We start from the raw sequence: 22614 nt of genomic DNA on the forward strand, positions 1-22614 counted from the left end.
AGTTAAACATACAATACTACAATAAAAATAGTATATCACTTGGCACTGAAGTAGCCTGCTTTTGTCAAATTATAAAATTAGCTATTGTGTATTTATTTAACTAAAACTAGTGGTATAACTACATTGGGAAGCTGGATGATTCAAGACAGACAAATTCTCATTTATAATAGCGGGAAGTAAATAGATAATGTCTGTAATCAGTAACTTTAAAATAGCACATTATGTAGTGACATTGCCAATTCCCAGAAGAAATGGCAAAGAATTAAAATGCAGTTGCCTCTGGGGCACAGGACTAGGGGGTTGAAAAATGTGGAGCAGAGAATGGTTTGACTATTTGATTTCCCAATTATGTGCGCTTGTTACTCTGAGGTTTTTTAATTAAAGAATGAAAAAGGTTAATACATATGAATTGGCTGTCAGTGCCTGACATATAAGTGTAGGCACTCAATATATTTTAGTTCCATTTTACTCATTTCAGTAATTCCACTCGTGGGGATTTTTTTCCTATCTAAAGATACAATACCAAAAGAAAAGCATGAATAAATATATTTATTGCTGGGTTATTTATAACAACAAATAACTGGAAATGACCCAAATTTTCAACCACATGGGAATGGCTAAGAACTGCACAAAAACCTGATGGAGTGATATAAACCTCAAATATTAAGTTTATTGTTTCATATGGCTACGGATTGGCTAAAACCTACCACAAGCAAATACACACACACACACACACACACAAACACACACACACACACCCCTAGCACAAGCAAATACACACACACACAAACACACACACACACCCCTAGCACAAGCAAATACACACACACACAGAGTCCTTGATGTGTTTAGACTAGAAAACAGGAACCTGAGAAAACCAAGATGTCTGTACAGAGGAGATGGAGAGAGAGTATGTCTTACTTCGTCTGGTCCCCAAAGTCCCTAACAGGGGGCTCACAGCTGCTTGGGTCACTATGCAAGGGGAGTTCCTTCCAAAAATCAAGGAGTATCTTTTTGAGCTGTGGCCTTTTATACTTAGAATTCATATCACTATTCAGAAAGAATGCATACTAACAATCTATGCCATTAATAGCAATTATTTCAAATATAGGAGCCCCCTTCCTCGTCCTACAATCAGACTCAACATTAGCAAAGTCGTGGCTCACCTGGAAGTCATTCTTAGCAGAGGTTCAGCCTCCAGCTCTACACTGCTTCGAAAACCCGCTCATCAGTAAAGATATTGATGAAAACTATGTAACAACAGTGAAAAAAAGGGACAATGTAATGCATGTGAGTCCCCATAAAAGCTTACAGACAAGGCCTACAGCTCTCAAAGATATGAGCTGCGCAAGCCAACTTCTCTGCATCTCAGTTTTCTCAACTGAGAAAGGGGGAGCATTTTTGTCTACTTCAGTGTGATGTTGGGAGTATAAAATGAAATGATGCTTGGGAAGTCACCAATCACAGGTTCTGATCCAGAGAAGGAGTTCAAGAAAGCTCAGCTGGATGTGAGCTTTCTTTGGCTATCTGGGACCCAACTCCTCAGAACTGTGCTTCTCAAACTCTGGCATGTATCAGAATCTTCTGGAGGCCTTGTTAAAACAGCCAGATGGGCTCCATCCCCAGAGTTCGTGATTCAGCAGGTCAGGGGGAGGGGCCTGAGTATTTGCATTTCTAACAAATTCTCAGATAATAACATTGGTCCAGGACCAAATTTTGAGAACCACTGTCTTACAGGCACAAAAAACTAACTGGGATAAGTGTTGAGACTTTGGAGAAGGAAGAGAAAGGCAGGTGGAAAACGTTTTCCAAGGGCTCCTCATCTTCCCTTCGTCCAGATGCCCACTAGGTAGACCTTGGTTTGTCAACTTCACCAGTTCTACCACCTCCCCAAGCTCCCTTTCAATGCTCTCCGCCCTGAACTAAGCCTCCCTTGTCAACTTGCTGAACTGAAAGATTACAACCCTAGCCCATCTGCCTGCAGCCTACGTGCTGACACAAGAGGCTACCTGTTTAGGTTCCAAGAAATTACGCATTCGTTATGGAGGAAATTAACACCTCAAAGCAAACTATAATTAGGAATTCTTCAATTTAGTTTATGCTTTTTCAATTAGGCACTCTATAATTTTAATCATGGGAGCATTAACATGTTTCTGTAATTGATATACCTGTGGTATAATTAAGCCTGGGAAACACATTGCTCTAAACCTGAATGGAAATGATTGTTTCCCTTCACACTGGCGGTATTACAGGTCCTCGAATGGAGAGACGGTGACAGTTTCAAAGGAGCCATTTGTGAGCCACGGAGGCCAATGAGAGAACTCCTGGCTTTGGAAATATGAAGGCTGTTGCAGACCACGTGATGCCTTTTGAACATCTGGCTCATGTGTAGACGTCTGAAACCAAAAACTTCAACTCCTACTGTGACTTTCAAAACATTCCCACCATTGGGAACTGCTTTGGACAACTATTCTTGGAGACTAACTTCAATTAAGCAGGAAAAGGGTGTCCTGGCAGGGGAGACGTTATCTGAGAGCCATGGGGAGCAGATGGCTTTGAATTGAAGAAACTGAACAATAGGCTGAAACAGCCTGGATGGGGACCAAACTCCTTATTTTTTCCCCACTGATTCCCATTCCCACTTTCCCTAATTCTGATCCTCCCTCTTAACTTCAGCTCTGCCTTTTAGCTCAAAGTGGGGCCTGAATCCTCTGTGGAAGGTAGTTCTCTTGGGATTCTGAGCAGTTCTGCAAATTCAAGGAATTCAGAGGCACACGGAAAAGTTTTTGTGCTTATTCAGACTGAACCTCTGAGCTTTCTGAAGGTTAAAAACCTTCCTTTTTTTCCCTCTTCTTCCTGCTCTCCCCACAATAGCAAATTCAGATTTGCTGACTGCAATAAAAGGAAAAAAGAACATAATCAAAACTGGCCCAGGGGGACAATGCATACAGATTCCCAAGCCAGCTGAGTGACGCGCCCATATCGCAGTAGCATTCTGGCACTCAATATATTTTGTCTGATCTAAGAAAATATGGAACTTTTTATAGAGTGAAAGTTGGAAATGGATTTGTTTCCTCCCAGGCTGCTCTAGCCTTCCATGAAAGAATACAGATTTGTTCAGAGACTGACTCTCAGTCTCACCCAGCATCTATCTTCTACCTAAGCCCCAGTATCTGCACAAAAGTGATATATTCAGATATGCTATCAGCATGCAACAACACAGCATGTATTTCAGACACCAGTCATTGTCGTCACCATAAGAAAAAAGGGGTATGTTTTTAGCCCCCATGCGGACAGGGATAGAGAAATAAGCCGGCAGGAATCCCAGCTCAGACCTTACAAGCTAAAACTGTTGATCTGCATGTTGAAACATCCATCAAAAAAGACGTTAAGAGTTCCAAAAGCTGTAAAACCCACAGGGGCAACTCTACAATCAAATGTAAAAGAATTGCTTCCCCACATCATGAGAATGAACAAACAACTGGCACCATAGAGGAAAATACTTGGCTTCCCGTTACAGTCTCTTTTCTCCAAACCTGAGTCTACCTATAGGCTAGACCGGTGGTACTCAAGTTGTGGTTCAAGACCAGCAGGATCATCATCATCATCTGGGAGCCTGTTCAAAATGCAGATTCTCGGGACCAATTTCATTACCCCTAGGGATGGGCAGGGGTCTCTGTATTTACTAGGGCTCTTGGTGATTCTGACAGCCGATAAAGTTTGAAAACTCTGGGGTTAAACCATTTCCCAGACTTTATCCCAGGCAAGGGTGATGCAATGGGATTTGGGGAATCCAGTTCAGTAGGTCAGGGTCTCAGCAGCAAGTCAGCCCAGTCAAAGGTCTCCTCTGGCTTTTGGTGAGACTTACATGTTCTGCCTTTGAAGCCCCCCCTTATATTTCTTATTTCTCAGGACAGGATTCCTGACCTTTACCTACGGCTTCAAGTGCCTACACTAATATAATAGCCTGTTGGAAACCAAATATGGGCCCTGGTCTCTTTCTACCAGCCCTCCCAGAGTCTAGAGCAATGCAGTCAGATAGAATTTTCTGTGGTGATGGAAGTGCTGTTCAATATGGTAACCACTAGCCACATCTGCCTACTGAGGACGTGAAATGTGGATAGTGCAACTAATGGACTGAAGTTTTCATTTTGTTTAATTCTAATTAATTTAAATTTAAATAGCCTCACACAGCGGTGGCTACAGGATCGGACTGTGTAGGTCTGAAGTTTTGCCCTTGACCCCTCCTTGTGCTACTGGGGCTGCTACCCCTTGCCCCGGCCATGAATATTTACTTAGTACATTTACAACCTTTGTAAGTTGCTTGGTGAGCCTACACCCAAGTAGAAATGCACTAGTTAAACAGCAAACCCCAAGCAGCTGTGGCCAGGCACGAAAAGGATGGGTTGTACTGTGAAAGGGGGTAAGTACAAATTTCTTCTGCCTAATGGTTGGAGACTCTAACCTTTAAGGAGTTCTATTCCTACTAAAAAGCCAGGGCTTTCAGGATCACCTCTCTCACTGCTGCTGAAAGGAGGCAGGTCTGAGCACCCGCAGGCAGCAGGAGCGAGCATCGTGCAGAATGCTTTTTGGATGAGAGGAAACCCCCTTGGATTCTAATGTGGCACAGATCCACGCACTAGCTCAGAAGAACATCAAGAGGTTGGGCTAGGGAAATGCACTCGATGGAGGCCAACTTGAAAGTCTGACCTCTGCGTGATGGCAGATAGAGAAACTGAGAGCCATCCGTTATCAGCTGTGCAAGATCTGAGGCAAAGCAGGGATGCAAACGGTCACAGGGCCCAGAAGAGTGTGAGGAGTGAAGGTCAGCAGAAAACAAGTGGGAGAAAAAGTGAGACCCAGGAGCGGCGTCACGCAGAGTCACTGGTGCTCTTGTGAAGGGTCTCACCAGGTCCTCAGGGTGGGAAGTTTAGCATTATAAGAACTCCATCTACTTAGACAGCCCTACCATCCATAGCCTGGCCTCTTTGTTCTTTAAAATACTTGGCTTCGCCTTGAATCCATTACCATCCATCTACCATCACTGCCAACACAGTCACACCCAGAGCCCTATTACCCCATAGCAGGGTTCCATTACCGAAGCTTCGATCATCTTATTATCTAAATATCAGTATCTTGCCTTTCCAGCCTCTCCCAGCTTTGGACCCTCGGCACAGATTCTTCAACAGCATTGAGGTCGCCTGGCCCTCAGTATCTCCATTATTTGCACATCTACCTTCATAAGCATTTTTAATCAAGCCTGGACCATATGGTCCACTTTTAAGCACTTTGGTTGATATCATCATCTTCCTTTTCCCATGTCCTGGGTCAAGTTATGTGTCTTCCTTCTTTTCTACTGTAAGAGCTGCTTGGAGCTCTTAGAGAAAATCAAATCACAACATGTCAACCATCTCCTTTTCTTTAAATTATTCTTCCTTTGGCTTTCATGTTTTAACTCTGCCCTGGCTTTTCTTCTACCTCTTTGACCACTCCTTCTCCATCTCCTGTGTGGTTCCTTGATAGAGTTTCACAGAGCTCTGTCTTGTTAGTCTACACTCTTCCTGGATAAGCTCATCCACTCCTCCCATGCTTCAAACACCACCTGGATGTTAATGATTCCCAAATCTAAACCCCCTGCTCTGATGCCTCGCCAGCACTCCAGGTTTTGGGAACTTAAATAGTCCTATGGTAGGAGGTGAACATGGCGACCACACTCTCCTTTCCCTCACACCAGTAAGAGTCTCTGTCTCCATCTGTCCAGATGGCAGACGGTCCAAAATAGAACACTCCTTCGTTCTTCGTGTTTCAGCAACTGAGCCTGCTCCATTTAAAATATTCCTCCTGAAATACCTGTTTTTTCCTCCTTGGTTTGAGCCTAAGGAACATGATCCAGCATCATTTAATACCAGAGTCAATTCTTGGGAAGCTGGGTTGCTTGAGGGGCTGATCAAAGAAGACCCGCAAGCAGTTAGGATGTGCTGAAGCGAATGCAAACCCTCCTAAATTATTTGGGTTTCACCCTTCTTCCCTTTTGTTTTCCTGGATGATCTTTCTGAGTGCAGCTCTGGGCCACACTTGGAGTCCCCTTGGTAGTTTCACTGGTAGTAGTTACAAGTCTCTTTAATCATAGTTACACGTCCCATTAGCTGCCATATTTAGAGTGTGGGACAGCCCCAGTGCGTATAGCTCTGCAGTAGCATTTATCCCATTTTTCCTTATTTCGGTTGCTTCTTCTCCTGTGTGGCTCCTCCTCTTTCCTAATCCGGTGTGATGAAATCCCAGCAGGCTGTGAGACTTGGCAAAGTGCTATTACTTGCAGAGCTAAATCTCACAGTTTATAGGGGAGTGCCTCTTTCCCATCTCCCCACATCATAGTACTCCTAATCTCCAGACCCTGGCAGAGGCAGCCCAGAGAGCTGGGGAACTAAGTGAATCAAGTGATGTTTCAAGAAAGAACATCTCAATGTAGTCGCAGTTTCTCATCTCTACCAGCGTGGACAGGGTCTCATGAACTCCTCAGGCTGCCCCACGTTAGTAAGTCCTCTGAATTTTCATCTCCCCTACCTTAACAGGACACCATCACATGCTGATATCTGAGAAGCAGATGGTAATGATGCCAGTTTTGCTCACTGCAGCTCCACGGACCAGCGAAACCCTACTGTGGTTGCTTCACGTGACCCCATTCTGGGCTTCACAGTCATTAAAGGAATCCTGGAGGAAATTTGTCAATTGTTTCCTTTACTTCCCAACAAACTTTCTTCTTTCTTTAAAAGCCGGCTGGATCTCCAGTTCGTACTGGAGCTCATCACTCTGTATTTCAGAATTTCTAGTCTTAACTAGCCGTATCTGTCAAATGCAGCTGGATCAGGGATTCTCATCAGGCAGTGAAGAGAACCTGCAGTGACATTAGAAGCCATTTGCCATGTCACACCGTCTCCTGGTATTCAGTGTGACATACCCCTGGCCCTCCAAGCCAGAGCTGCACCCTCTGTGCACTATGCCTCAAGCAGCCCAGGAAAGCGAGCCGCAAGTCCTAACTGACCTTGTAGACGGTCCCCCAGAGGTCCCCAGGGCTCACCAAACCATGCATCTGGTCCCAGCCTGTCCGTGCCCAGTTGGTTCGTAACTCTCCCTTTCAGTTCCCCGACCACCTTTACCACCGTTGGCCCCTCCTGGATAAAGTATCCTCATAGACCTTTCCCTCCCTCTGTGTTCCTTTGCTCAGAGAACGGCACCATCATCCACCCCATTAACCAATCTAGAAACCTGGGAGCCACCCTGGACAATGTCTTTGTCCTTTACACCCACCCCCCGCCCCACAGAGGAGTCATCGCCAAGGCTCGCCCCTGTTACCTCCTCAACTACTGGACGTCCATCACCTTCATTTCTCACTGGGACAACTATAACTGATCCCAACTCTTCCTCTGGACCGCTCTTGTCCTCTCTGATCTGTTCTCCACACCGACGCCAGAAAGACCTTGTAAAAAAGACGGGTCATACCGTTCACTTGCTTAAAATCCTTTCTCTGATGCCTCATTGCTCTTAGTATAAAAGTCCTTGCTACGGGAACAACACAGCCCTGGGTTACCTGGCCCTTTCACATCCAATCACGTGCCGTCCTCTCTTGCATTTTCTCCCCACTGCAGTCCTACCGGCCTCCTTTCAGCTTCTCTCACATTATCTCTTGACCACCCCATCTGGGGCGATCCACCTCTTACAGGAAAAAGTGAGACACAGAAGGAAGAAAAACCAACGGCGTGTGCGCTGCCGAGCAGGCTCCCATGTGGGAACCGGGGCTCAGTCCTACTGGGGGTGCGTGGAGGCACCCCAGAACGGTCCTTTCGAAGGATGGGAGGCAAGGCTCTGATGCCTGGATCCTCGTCCCACACTGGCTGAGAGTCCCCCTGTAGCACTAAATTATTTGCGTTCCTCAGCTGTACCTGCTTGCTCAGACTAAGCCAGGCCCATGGGGCTCTGGAGAAAGAATTAGAGCCAAAGGCAGGAAAAAAAAGGGGTGGGTGCTGGTGCTGGAGGTGGGATCCTATAACTGCATGGAACGATGCAGCTTAGCCGCAGCTGAAATCAGAGGTGGGATGGGGAGGTGACATGGACCCCATGAGAATGGGCTACAGCTGGTAACAGTCTGTCATGAGTGTCTGTGGCACTGTTAGTTCAGAGCTGCATCTGCCATTAGGATGGCAGCAGCGTGTGGGCCTGTTTAGCTCATTTCTGGGTCTCCAGGGCTCAGCACGGTGTCTGGTTGTTTGCTGAACTTCAAAGTATTTATTGACTGAATTAGTTAATGAATTGATAAACAAAGGAATGAGTGAACAGATAAACATGATTCATCTCCTAGGATCTGGTCTCACCTCTCCTGCTTGGTTCTGACTCCATGTACCCGCTCTGGTCCCAGCATTTATAAGGTCTCAGTTCAGGGAGCTCATGGGAGTCTCCACACCCCTTCCTGAGGGGCTTTGGATCTGCTCACTTTGATTTCACGACACCAAGGGGCATCTCCAAGTAGAGGGCACTGCCCTTACTCCTCGTTGTGCTGGTCCTTCAGTGGTTGACACCTCCTAGCCCTGTCTGCTTGATTTGGTGTTTCTGAAAGGTGCTCAAATCTGAGAATGCATTTTTGAGAATCGTTGTGAGGATTTTGTGACACCCCTGGAGACAACTGCACATTCCCTGACACGTCACATGCACGCCAGCACCATCTTGCAGTGAATCTTACACAGTGGTAAAGGACACCTAGCAAACAGGCATCCGCTGCAGCAGGACTCTGAGAATAATCCTGCCAGGACTACCCAGGGCAGGCAGCCACCCCTTGTCTCAACAGCTTGGCCAACCCCAGGGGCAAACTGAACAACTACCAATGACACTTTCCATAGTTTAGCTTATTTGACCTTTAAAACAATCTGTGACATGGGAATTCCCATTTTACCAACAAGCAGCTTGAGGTTCAGAGAAATTAAGAATCTGACCCTGAGCCATCAGATAAGTCAATTGCATAAGGGGATCTCATTCTAGGAGCTTCTGCTGTTCCAGTGTATCCAGCTGGGAAGTCAGCTGTGGCAGGAAGAACATGAGAGATCTCAGGTGTGAGCCTGTGGGACCCCAGTTCCTGCCCCCAAGGAGGTCACAGGCTGGTAGAGACTGAAACTGCAAGTCCCCCGCAGGGGAGGGGACAGGGCAGCGTGGGAGCCCAAGGCAGAGCTGGTGCATCCTGCTGCAGGATGGGAGATGGTCCCGGATGTGGCAGATTTGACCCGGATGCTGGGGAGGTGGAGGATGCCGTGCTTGGCAGAGAGAATGGCACAGACAAGGGCTTGACTGCCTAGAGAAGCCTGCCAATGTTCCCCGTACCCTTCAGGACGAAGTCCAGATCCCAAGTGAAGATCTTTACCTATAGCTCTTGCCCACTTCTTTGCCTCTCTCCTCATCGCTGTGCCCCGCACACAACATGCACCTCCTCTACCTCAGCTCCTGCACATGTCGCTTCCTCCTGGGCCACGCTCCCCCTCCTCTGGCAGGTCTCAGGCAACACTGCCTCCAGGAAGGCCTCCGGGCCCCTGAGCTCACCAGGCTAATGATGGCTGCCTCCGCACTGAACGCTCATACACACCTCCAACCAAGTACACAGGCTCATCCGCACTGTTTCTTTTACTCTTTATCTTACCTATAGACCTGCACGTCCAAACGGGAGCCACGAGCATGTGTGACTCTTTATATTTAAATGAATGAAAATAAAAATTTTAAAGCTCAGTTCCTCCGTTGCACTAGTCCTATTTCAAGCGCTTAACAGCCACGTGTGGTTAGTGATGACTCCACCAGACAGCAGATATAGCACATTTCCATCAACGCAGGCATTTCTATTGGACTGAGCTCTCACAGAAAAGGAGGCAGGTAAAGACAGTGCATCTCTACTGTCCCAGTACCCTGTAACTACCAGGTACCACCAGAGTTGCTGAATTCCTTACTTACTTAGCTGTTGTTTTTTTCTGGTTTTTTTGTTTGTTTTTTGGACTACCTACGAAAGCCAGACCCTGTCCCAGAGAAAGGAATCCATTAGTGTCAAACTTCCAGGTTGCCTGGAGCTCACAGTCTAGTGAGGGGCATGCAAGAAACGAAACCAAAGAAAACATACAAACAAATGTATAACACAATTAAAAGCTCATGAAAGAATGATGAAGGAGGCGTACATGGCGCTGTTGAGGAAAACCTGCTAAAGGGTCAGAGTAAAAGGAAATGGAATCAGAAACGAAGGTCAGAACCAGATTCAGATGGGCCTTGAATTCCACCCTAAGGAGCTTGAACATAATGCGGTAGGAAGCCAGTGACCCATTTAAGAATTTTAAGCAGGAAAGTTAACTTGATCCAATCTGTGCTTCCAAAACACCAGTCCAGCAGCTTGGTGGGGGAGGGATCGAAGAAAGAGGAACTTACGACAGGCAGACCAGAAAGCCGTCCTGGCAGGTCAGGAGAGTGGGGTGGAGAGTGGCAGAGGGAGAAGACAGAGCTAATCCCAAAGCTCCCAGGGGCTGATGGGATGGGAAGGAGAGAGCAGGGGCCGGGGTGGGGAAGGCATCTTCAAGGAAGCCCGCTGGGGATCCAGAGGAGGGTCTGCTGCAGAATCTGGGGCTCTGCCCTGGACTTCCCTTCAGGGACTGCATTATGGGTGGTTAATTCACGGCCGAGTTCCTTTCTTATGAAGGTTACTACAGTTGCATCAGCACGACAGGTGGGGTGTGGGGGAAGAAGCCTTGGCGTGTGCCGAGCTGAATATTAGATTCTAGCCCCTAGTTGATTGATCTTTTAAGCAATTCTGGGATTCTGTCACTTAAAAACCAATAAATCTTTGAAGGCCTGGGAAAGCAATGCAAAAGCAATGCATCTCCATTGTGGAGTATTAGAAAAAGAGGCCACACCGCCAAGGTGGTCTGGCTGGAGCGATGAGGGCGCAGGAGCCCCGCATGGCCATCTTCCCTCCCCGCCTCCTTGCCTCCCTGTATGCTCAGTCCTACCAGTCAGAGTCAGAGCCACAGGGCTTCAGAGGGGCAGCAAGCAGTACAGCAGGGCTGGAGTTCGGCTCAACCAGGGTCAGAGCATTACTGGCAGAAGGAGGAAGAACAGCCTGTGTGGGTGTGGCCTGGAGGCCGAGGCTCAGGTGTGAGTCTGTTGGAGAACAGGAAGACTCTCCGCTCAGAGTTACGCTGGGCCTCACAAGTTACTGGCTGCGCCCACACAACCAGAATTGTCTTGTCTACCCCTCGTTCCCTAGGTGGAAGAGATTCACTCCAGAGCATCCCACCAGAAGGTCACCCGGGCATCATGTGACATCCCAGGCACGAGGAACTCAGAACAGTGAACTCAGAGGCAGGAAGCTAGGTCCGTGGACTGGCTCTACGTGTAATGAGCTCTGTGACCTTGGGCCAATCACTTAACATCTTAGATTTCAGCTTCTCCTCTAAAATGGAGATGGTGTTTCCTGTGCAGCTTAGCCACTGGGTGAGTGACGGTCAGATGCTACAATGGAATGAAAGGAACGATCAGCTATAAAACACGATTCCGGGCATCCCTGACCCAGTGCACCCAGGGAGCTCTCAGTGTCCTGTGGTCACAGAGTGAGTTTGCTGTTTTCTCAAGGCTCGTGCTTCCCCTGCCTGCAGGGCTCCACACTGGTCCACTTGCCTGGGTTGTGCCCATCTCTCCAGCCCAGCTACTCTTCCTCTGTCAATACAGTCACTGTCTGTACTGGCTTCATGTTATCTTGTTTTGCCGGTTTCGTTATTCTGTTTCCTTAATGGCTTAACGGTCCCCTCCCTGCCCCGTTCACATGTACACTTACTGGATGAAGCCTCAGCAGGACAGGTGTGTGTCTCTCTCGCTTCCTGCTGTATCCTCATTGCTTACCTCAGTTCCTGCTCAGTAAGTATTTGTTGAATGACTTAATGGTCAGCTGCCTCCCACGGGGCACTCCAGTGCCCAGAGTTCAAGGTGACAAAGGGTTAAAGTAACTGAAGTCTACTGCGATATTCCACTGCTGTCACTGCGATCATCCCGGAAGCCTTGCTGGCTGGCACTGATGAGTCTCTTCCCTTCCTGGCAAATGCCCAAGCAACTGTCTGAAAATAACTCCAGAAACTCAGTGTCTACCCACCCTCAGTGATCTAGAGCCTTGAGAAGAAAAGCAGCCAGGCTCTTCCAGACACCAGGCGTTGCCCCTTTGAGCAGTGACATTTATTTTAAATTTGTTTCCGATGGAAATGTCACCAAAATACATCACATGTGACTTTCTCCTAGGGAGGTGGCGTGGCTAGAGAGATGTGGGTGTTGGCTTAGGGGCGACTGAACGGGGTTTAAATTCTGCCTGCACCACTTGCTCTTTTCATGGCTTGGGTCAATGCACTTAGCTTCCATGTATCTCAGTTTCCATATCTGCACAATGGGGAGGCTATTACGGCGATGCTGTGACGTTGCAAACCATTTACATATAGTGACAGGCACTCGGCCGGCGCGTGCTCATCAAATGGAAGCTAGCTGGCTCTTTTAACTTGAAGACGTGGGACCTAATGGTACATTTTTTAGGGTGAACCAGGAACAACAAATGAATACCCGTGGCTGTGAGGGGCGGCAGGGGCTACGGCATGTGGACCTCCCTGTTTCTTGAGTCCCTGTGTCGTTTTGTAGAGTTGTCCTGTTTTTTCGCTCCCTGCCAACTGTCATTTCTCACCGCTACAGGGGCATTTCCATTCCCACCTACTAATTTACTGTGGTCTTAGGATGCACGAGCTCATTAAACAGATGTGCAAACTAAGTCTGTAGGCTCAGAAGGAAAAGGTAAGGGGCTTCTCTCTGTGGAGGCTAGAAAAGCTTTCCCAAGAACACTGGTTTGGGATGTTTGCTGGTCTCTGGAGTCAGGCAGGCCTGGGTACGAGTCCTGGCCTCAACACTTACAGACTCCGTGACCTTGAACTTTAGTTTCCTCATTTCCAACAGGGAGATAATAGTACTACTCATAGGTTAGTAGAGATTAAATTCTTGGATCATAGGAGTTGCCCAATAAAACATGGTGACAATTACTCCCGTCTGTGTTCAGCTGGCTTTGAGGAGTTTTCAGAGGTTCACAGACATATAATCTGATTCATCCTGAGGATGGGTCCCTGATCCTCTGTACAAAAATTAACTTTATTCCTATCACTAGGAAGGACACAGATTACTTCTTTCTCAGGACAACTAGAAAAGACATTTTTCTGAATCTGTGCCAGAAAGAAGTTAGGGGCTCTTAAGGAAAAAGCAAAGCACCTCCTTCCCCACCCTGAAATCAGGGTCTTTGGAAATTTGAGCAGGAAGGAAGTGGGCAACACTGTGACCCTATAGAGGGGTGGATTTGCAAAAACCGTTTTGCACAGAGCTTCCTAAGTTCCACAGAGAAGAAGCCAAGCTAACAAAGGAACTAACTCTCTGACAGCCTGCGCTGCTTTGGCTCACATGTACATCCCATTAAGCTTTGGTGAAATATCGCCAGTGTCTTCTTTCCAGATAAGGAAAACTGAGGTTCAGAGAGATTAAGTATCTTGCCCAAGGTCACACAGCAGCATTAGGTCAGCATTTGAACCCAGGTTCACTGCCACCGAACTCACATCCTTTTCATTGCCCCACACAGCAGCCAGAAGACTGTGGGAAGCTGGGCTGAATCCACCGCCACCAGGGGTGCCAGCTGACCAGGCTCTTTTGCTGACAGTTTTGTAGGCTTGTAGCAATGAAAGGTGACACTTGCGTCTACCACAGAAAGGTCCTGGGTTTTAGGGCAGATCTGGCCTCTGACCCTGGGTCAGCTGCTAACTTGTACAATACTGGGCTTCTCTTTTCTGGGCCAGACTCTTGCCATCTGGGAAGCTTTCCGAGACTCTGAAACATGCCCAATGCTGCTGTACGACAGAAGTAAGAGCTGTGAAGGGGAGGTGAGACCCGGGTGGCCAAGACGGAACGTGTGATTGGGCACGTGGAGGACGTGCGTCCAAGCTCAGCCTTCCTACTCCCTGTCTGTGTGCCCTGGCGCATTTCTGAACCTCAGTCTCTGCATCTGAAGAGGAGGATAACGTATCTCAGTGTATAGAGGGAAGTAAATGACAATGCGGCATAAGAGTAACAGGAAGAAACACAGTAACTCAACAGCTCCTTGTGTGATGTCAGAGCCACCATCCGCTCTGGCTCATCACAGGTAGGACAGTCCTGGAACAACCTACGTGTGGAATGTAAGGCAAACGTTCTTAGTTCAGGTGCCCACAACCTCTATCCACACCTGTTTGAAGGCCTGAAGACCCACCTGACTTAGGATGGAACACTTTCCGAAGTCTAGAGAATAGATGGGAACTTCCAAACCGGCAGGGGATTCTACGTGCTCCAGTGCCTGTAATTCCCGGGTAGAGTTGGACCCAGGTTGGCAAACAGGCAACTAGAGCATCTCGATGGCCTCCTTCCCAGCTGGTCTCCCAGCCTACTGTATCATGAAAGAGACACCGCATGTGGCTATTCAGTGGCTCCCCAGGGCCCCTCAAACAAGGCTGAGCTTCTCAAACATGGCCCTTGTTCCCACCCCACCACTCCTGCCTTCACCTTTATGCTAAGGCAGATTTAACGATTCCTGGTTGCTCCCCACGAAGACAAGCTTCCTCTTTCCTCCATGCCTTTGTTCACGCTGGACCCTGTTACCACTCTGGTGAAATCTTAGACAACATTTAAGATATAGCTCAGTGTCACCTCCTCTGGGACTTCTCTCCTGTGAGCTCGTGTAATGGCCTACGTGCATCTCCACAAGCATGCCCTGTAGTGCAGTTACGTTTTCACATTTCTGTCTCCCTAACTAGAGTTTGACTTTCTTTAGAGCGTGGGTTATACACAGCTAGTTCACTAGCCTGTCCCAAGCACTTAAACAGTACCTGACACGGAGTGAGAGCTCAAGAAACGTTTATCGAATGAATGAATAAGTGAATCGTTTTCATCCCCCGTACGCCGCTCCATTCCTGGCGTATAAAATACTCCATGCATGCTCGTTGAACTGAACTGAGCTAATCTGAAAGCTGTTCTACCCAACACTCTTGCTTGGCTTTTAGGGTCTGTAGTCCCTTGAGCTCTGAGCAAAAGCCAGCAGTCAACATCGGAGCTGCTGCCCTTGTACGTAGTGTAGCTTATTTAAAAGAGATGACCACCTTCCTGACAGCCGTGAGCCCATGGACTTCCATGGGATCAGCTTAGCTACTGAGATGCTTTCACTGCCTGGGCTGTAGGTACACTCCTGGACTCCAGCAGCCTCTTGTTAAAATCAGCAGTATGACTCTGAATTCAAGTCCGCTGTGGAACACCAAGGCCATAAACTGGACCAGCCCTGAGGTTGTGTCCCACTCATAACCTCTGAGCAGGTTGTTTTCAGCATTCAGTGAATCTGTCTACTTGTCTGTTAATGGCAGTTGGACACGTAAAGGTGATCTTGCCAGGATGCTGTGTTTCTGGGCCTCCAAACGGACTAAATACATTTACCATAGGTGTGTTCCAGAAAGTTCTCTCCCAGCCCTCCTCAGGTCCCCATCAGCACATTCCCGCTAAACCAGTCCCAGTGGCCCACAGTAGGGAGACAGGGCTCCTGGCTCAGTAGCCCCTCTGAACGGGGCTTGGGGCTGCGGACCCTTTTCCTCCAGGAAGCCTTGCTCCTGGCCAGCCTATGGGCATTGATTGCCAGTGACATCATTCAGCTGGAGGCGTGCACGGTGCAGAGAAGGAAAATGGCAAACGCCAGGTTAAGCACCCTCCTCACCTGACAGGGGCTCCCCGAGACTGAGCGGGCTTCAGCATCACTGTGATGGTCGTGTCTGTTTCATTCAGTGGGGTGTCTGTGTCATATTCAGGCATCGATGGAGCTGGACAGAGAACAGAGAGAAGGGAGCTTAGCAAAGGTCCCAAACCCCTCTCATCACCTCCCTCGAGACACTCAGGATGCCTAGAAGGCAGGTGTTTGGGGAAGGGTAGGATGAGAGTCACATGGCATCCCAGGCTTTCAGCAAAGGAGGCTCTGACTTCCAACCTGCCTGTAGGTTCCTTCAAGGTACAGAAGAGTCTGGAGAAGGGTCGCAATGATGTGGCTGGTAACCCTCGTGAATCAAGAAGTTCCACACGAAATAAACAGATGAATGCAGGAGATGTAAGTACTTAAAGATGTGAATGCAAATGTGAATGTCAACCCTAAACGTATTTAAAATGCAAATGCAAATTACAGCAGTGAGGAACTAGTTCCTCTTATCTTTTTTTTCTTCCTGAGATCCTCCCTTCTGATGGAAGTGTAACTAAATCTAATCCCTTGGGAAGGTAAGTTAGCCATTTGTATTAAGAGCTATTAAACTCACAACGGTTTTAATTCAGTATCTCAATTTCTGGAATTTAATCCTAAAGTCATAATCCGAGCCAAGGAATTAAACTTTATTCTGTAACATGTTTATTGAAGCGTTATTTTATAAAAACATGGAAGCACCCAATATATACAACCACAGGGGAATGTTTAATTAAATTACGACCGTCCACTTGACAGAACATTACAATGAAAACAATGTAGCAACATGGAAGATGCTTATGGTTTAAGGATAAGTGGAAACATTAAGCTACAAAAAACACGGTGGGTCTGTATCTATGCAAAACGTGGATGCAGACCAGATCTGCACGCGTATTCTGAAAAAATGTAAATTGTAAAAACGGGGTCTGAGATAATTCTGCTTTGATGCTGTCTGGTGGGGGAGGCCACCCTACTGGTGATGGCAGGTGACATCCTGGACTGCTATGGCTCTGTAACAGTCATTCACTCATTTGTTTGTTCAGTCATTCATCAGACGTTTCATGAGAACCTATGCTGTGCCCCGCACTGTCAAAAGGAATACTCTTGAAAATCAATCACATTTTTACAAACCAATCTGTGTGGGGAAAATGTACTATTTAAGGCAACTGTGTGCTAGATGAATTATTTGGTGAATCACTCAGCATTCCCTCTGGTCTAGTCTAATTGATATTTTTTTTTATACTTTAGGAAGTTCATGGATTAGGATTTCTTCATGAGATTACAGCACTGACACACAAGGGACTGCATTGTCCTTACTGCTCCAAAGTCACATGATGACGGTTGGCTCTGCCCTTTTTCACTCCCAGGAATATTAGGAATGGAAAAAACCACCACCACCACCTTTCTTCCTTTCCCCTTCCTAGGACAGATACCTGAAATTTTGGTGGCGATCCTGGTGGTAACAGGGGGCCCAAAGCCCTTTGCTGTGCTGGCCTTGATGGTGAAGGAGTAGGTGGTCCCGGGGTACAGACCCACAAAGAGGTGGTGGGTTTCATTCCGAAGCTTGAACACTTTGCCCCTCTGGCTGGAGAGGTCGGCACTCGGGTCCAATGAGCCCACGGCCTTGTAGTTGATCTGTACAAGGAGCCGGCAAACAAACATATCAGTGCCTCACCCAGGAAGCTGGGTGGAGTCCATACGGAGGAACATCAGGGGAGGAAAGCAGAAGGCGTGTGAGCTTGGTCAGCACTTCTGCTGTCAGCATCCACCTTACAGATGATCCCAGCCGCCCAATGCTCTGGAGTAGCGCTATCCAACAGAAGTAAAATTTAAGCCACATACATAATTTTCAATTTTCCAATAGTCACATTAAAGGAAAAAAAGTAAGATCATAAAGTAAAATTAATTTTAGTAATACATTTTGTTAAACCCAGTAGATGTAAAGTGTTATCATTTCAACCTGCAATCAACGTAAAAATTAATGAAATATTTTATATTCTTTTATTCATATTAGGTCTTAGAAATCAAGTATATATTTTACCATATGGTGCATCTCCATTTGGACTAGCCACATTTCAAAAGCGCAGGGACCCCGTGTGGCTACTGGCCATCACATTGGACAATGTGGCCATAGAGCAGTGTCCAAGTGTAGCAGATAAGAATTATCTGGAAGCCTAGTTAAAAATGCAGCTCATGGGCTTCCCTGGTGGCGCAGTGGTTGAGAGTCCGCCTGCCGATGCAGGGGACGCGGGTTCGTGCCCCGGTCCGGGAAGATCCTACTTGCCACGGAGCAGCTGGGCCCGTGAGCCATGGCCGCTGAGCCTGCGCGTCCGGAGCCTGTGCTCCGCAACGGGAGAGGCCACAACAGTGGGAGGCCCGCGTACCGCAAAAAAAAAAAAAAAAACAAAAAAAAACCCCTGCAGTTCATGCACCCCCTACTGCACATGGCGCTCTCTGGTGCTTTCTTGTGCATTATCTAGTTTTTCTTCCCTAAAACCTTACGTACGTCAGAGTATTTATTCTCATTTTAATGTTGGAGAAACTGAGGCTCAACTGGCAACAATGTGTATTAAATCAGCGCTTTTCAAAATATCTCTGGTGAAGACCCAGTTGTTTCCCAGTCCACTGCAGACCCATAACGATCCGAAGACCACATCACACGTGACTCATCACGTGAGTCTGGCAACAACCAAACTGCTCTACATTATGTGCAAGGAGACGTGTCCACTGACCACACATACGGGCGTCACAGCAAGGTCAAGGCCCTCAAAAGTTTCTAGATGCTCACTTTCAACTTCTGCACTTATCCTGCTGTGAATGTAACAAAACAGCTGGCATCCCTGGCACTGGCCCCCAAGGATCACATTCTGAGAAGCACATTTCTAAATTACACAGTTGTTAAAGAGGCAAACTCAGGGTTTTTTTGTTTATCTAGTTTGTTCTATTAAAAGTGTTTTAGTAGAGTATAATATATATACAGAAAATTATACAGCTCAATGAATTTTTACTAACTGGACAGGACCATCTAACCACACCCAATCAAGAGACACAACATTACCAGACCCGAGATTTTCCCCTCATGCCCGCTTCCAATCCTTTCCCTCCTCCCCCCAGCACGGATACCCTCTACCTTGATTTCTAACAGCATAGACTAGCTCTGCCTGGCTTTGAACTTTATCTAAATGGAATCATACAGAGTGTACTCTTTAGCGTCAGCTTCTTTCTCTCAACGTCCTGTGTGAGATGCATGCGGCTGTCACATGCAGCCACCTGGCAGGCATTGTCACGGTTATTCAGTGTCCTATCACTGACCCAAGACTAAACCCAGATCTGTTGGGTTTCATTCATTCACTCATTTGCTCCTCCACAACCATTCCCCGCATACTCCTGTTCTATTCCAGGACCTGCACTGTGTGCTCCCATGCCCTAGCAAATGAATGCAATGGACACAAGCTAGGCCCTGTCCTCAAGGTCTTCTGTTCCAGAACGAGGTAAGTCAACTACACAGACACCTCACATCACTTTGTCTTTTGTCAGGAATGTCCCATGCTTGTCAGGAAGGCCAAACCCAGGCAGAAAAGGTAATATACCAACTTTACTTCACAAATAAGCAGTTGGCTGTCTCTGGCTAGGGCACCAAATGTTCTGGAGAAAGCAGTAACCTCTCTCCCCTATGAAGCAGGAGAAGTGCAGTGTAGCAACTGATGTCACAGGTCGAGGACAGAGGCCAGACTTTGTCTGAAGCGCAGTGAGCCCAGGAGGAGAAATGTACAGAACTGAAGGAATTGGCCATTGGGCTAGCAGAGCTGGCAGGGGCGCCCATCTAGCAGATCCCTGGGGGGGCCTGGTCACCCTGCCTACTCCAGCCCTTCTCAAAGGCAAGCACTGCAAACACCTGCCTCTCTTTGTCTGAGGGCTTTTCCCCTGGGTACACAGGTGCTGGTTAATTCACACCCCCGGAGACTGGATTAATGGGAGTTGATAAATACACTCCACGGTTCCTCTTGTGACACCCCCGCAGCATCCCTGGGATTTCCCCGAGGGTTGCCACTCCACTTGCCTCCATAGGTAGTTGACTGGAAAACACACCCATCGTTGGCTACTTTCTTTCCCTTCCCCGTTCCCTAGTATTTCCCACACTTCATAATCTGCTCGTGCTCAAATCCTTGTCTCAGGCTCTGCTTCTGAGAAATGCCAAACTAAGGCGAAGTGCTCAGGGAGGTATCTCAGGGGAGAACTGAACTAATACCTGGGGGTGATACAGAGTCTAGGAGCACTCTAGATTCCAGGCAGAGGGAGCTAACCAGGCAAAGACCTGGGGTGGGGAAAGGCTTGGGAGAACCAAGAAGAGTCCCGTGTTGACTGGATAGTGGTGGGCAAACAGGAGAGCTGTGTGCAGCTGGATTCCAGTTTTCCCCAGCGGCAGAAGGCGGCAGATGTTTGGAGAGCTCTGCCTGTGTCTGCTAACCCAGGCCACCAGGGGAGAAGACGTGCTGGAGCATCCTTTGCAAATTCTGCCCCCGTCCCCTGCCTGGGCTGATGGCAACTACATTGATATACAGACAATGGGTGGTAAAATTCATGCCTTATTTACTAGCCAATTCCTTTTCTGTGCTCCAAATTCAATCCAGAAGCGACTCAATTTCCACCTAGCTGTCAATATAATATACTGTGCTCCCCTGCTCTCCTAACCTTTCCTGCTATTCCAGGATCCTCACTTACTTGTAATGAAACACTATGAATAAATCAATGTATGTTAATATAGCGTGTCTTCAATTTTTTATGAAGGGCTTCACCAAATCTAATTCCCACTGCTTTGTCAGAAACAGTCTTTGAAAAATTTAACTTTCAAGTTTTACGAAGTTAGTGCGGGATCGGGCTGGGGGTGGGGGGGAAAGAAGGAAGGTGAGAAAAATGGAATGGGATGGAGCTGGGACCGTAAAATGCATCCTGCAATGTGACTCTTCACTTGGAAGTGGAGAGAGAGGAAGATTTGTTAGAATAGCAAACATAAAGTAAGGAGGTAGTAGGGGAAAGAGTGCTGAGCTGCACAACAGCCCTGGGCTCCAGGGAGGGCGCTCTGGCTGCAATGAAGTGCTCAGGGCCACCCCAGTCTCTCCTGGTCGCTCTCAGTGGGATCCCCAGCCACAAGCCAGAGTGAGCGCTTCGTAACAAGAATCCAGTCACCCCTTGGAATCAAAAGAGCAATGGTTTCCCATAGCTTTCGGAATTAGGACCACATTCTTACCCTGTGGTTCTCCATCACCTCACTGCATGAGCTGGCCCCTCCTGCCCTTCTATCTTTTTTAAAAAAAAATGTATTCATTATTTATTTATTTTGGCTGCGCCAGGTCTTAGTTGTGGCATGCGGACTCTTAGTTGCAGTGTGCATGTGGGATCTAGTTCCCTGACCAGGGATGGAACCCTGGCCCCCTGCATTGGGAGCGTGGAGGCTTATCCACTGGACCACCAGGGAAGTCCCCTCCTGCCCTTCTATCTTGCATTCCAGGCCTTATTTCAGTGTCTGAAAAGAGCCATGGTCCCTTTTGCCACAGGGCTTTTGCACCAGCTGTTCTGCCAGCTCAGACACTTTTCTCCTTCCCTTCACCTTGTTAATGACTCCCCACTACTTTTATACTGAACCACGAAATTATTTCATTGATGAGTCCCTTTTCCATCAGCCCAGAAGTCAAAAAAGTAAAGCCTGAAAGCCAGATTTGGTTCATCGTCGCTTTTTGTAAATAAAATCTGACCAGAGCACAGCCCCACCATTATTTCTGTACTGTCTGTGATAACTGCTGACACGCTACAAAGGCAGAATGAGGTAGTTGTAACTCCACAGAGTCTAACATATTTACTCTCTGACCCTGTACAGAAAGAGTCTGCTGAGCCCTGGACTAGACTTTAAGCTCTAAGAGAGCAAAGATCTTATGTGGTTTTTGCTCCGCATTTTTCCCCTTGGATAAATGAATGAATGATCAAACCAGGTTATGCGGCTTGAGCAATTTGCTTAACCTCCCGGAGTCTTGGGCTCTCGAAGGGTAAAATACTCCTTTTAATTCCAGTTTCTGTCTTGATTTATATTGCAGAATGACCTGCAGCTTCTTTACTCCTGGAAGGCAGCCCCTTTGTTCAGAAGTAAGGCTGCAGGGGGTAGTCCATGAGTGACTTTAGCCTGTGCATCAAGGCGCCAGCTGCCATGGACCAGGGAACATCTTGGGAAGAACAGGCAGCCCTTCCACCGTGGGCTGGCAAGGAGGGGGCAAGACGGGTGGGGAGAACAGAAGACAATCTCCCTCAAAGAGCCCATCAGGAAGGGCTTGCTTGCGTATTGAACGTGCTTAGATTGAGCCAGGCTGTGCTCCAGGCACTGGGCCAGGTACAGGGTCAGACCAAGAGGTTCCACGTTCAAAGAGCGCGGTTGACAAGTTTCTGGGCCTGAGGATGAGTTGGTGGATGGTGGTTAAGGGAAGATATGAGATAAAGTAGAGCTGAGGGAAGTGGCCAGGACTCAGAAGCAGGTTGTTAGAAGATGCAGTCATGAAAGAAACACCATTTTGGAGCACTTACTCTGTGCCAGGCACTGTGAAGAGGGACTCAACATAAAAATCATCTCATTTAATCCTTAAAAAAAAATGGTGTGGATTCTTTATGGTTATTCCCATTCCTCAGCTGAGGAAACTGAGGCCAAGAGCGGTGACACGGTCAAAGTGAGAGCCAGGGTGAGGACAGCTCTGCGTGCAATCGGGCAGCTTGCTGGAAGGACAGATGGTGACCCACCATTCACGAAG

At 47.6% G+C, this 22614-nt stretch overlaps 1 protein-coding gene across 1 annotated transcript in view; it reads right to left on the reverse strand.

Moving 5' to 3' along the window:
• The window catches only part of PTPRT (protein tyrosine phosphatase receptor type T), a gene marked incomplete at both ends in the record, with an annotated part of 1082998 nt that overhangs the window by 264613 nt on the left and 795771 nt on the right, over positions 1-22614 (reverse strand). Inside the window, 2 exon segments of the mRNA XM_082857741.1 lie at positions 15815-15917; positions 17257-17458. Of these exon segments, the coding sequence (XP_082713867.1) occupies positions 15815-15917; positions 17257-17458 (305 nt within the window).

This window comes from Leucopleurus acutus (genome assembly GCF_964270905.1).
Source record: "Leucopleurus acutus genome assembly, chromosome: 16".
NCBI lineage: Eukaryota > Metazoa > Chordata > Mammalia > Artiodactyla > Delphinidae > Leucopleurus > Leucopleurus acutus.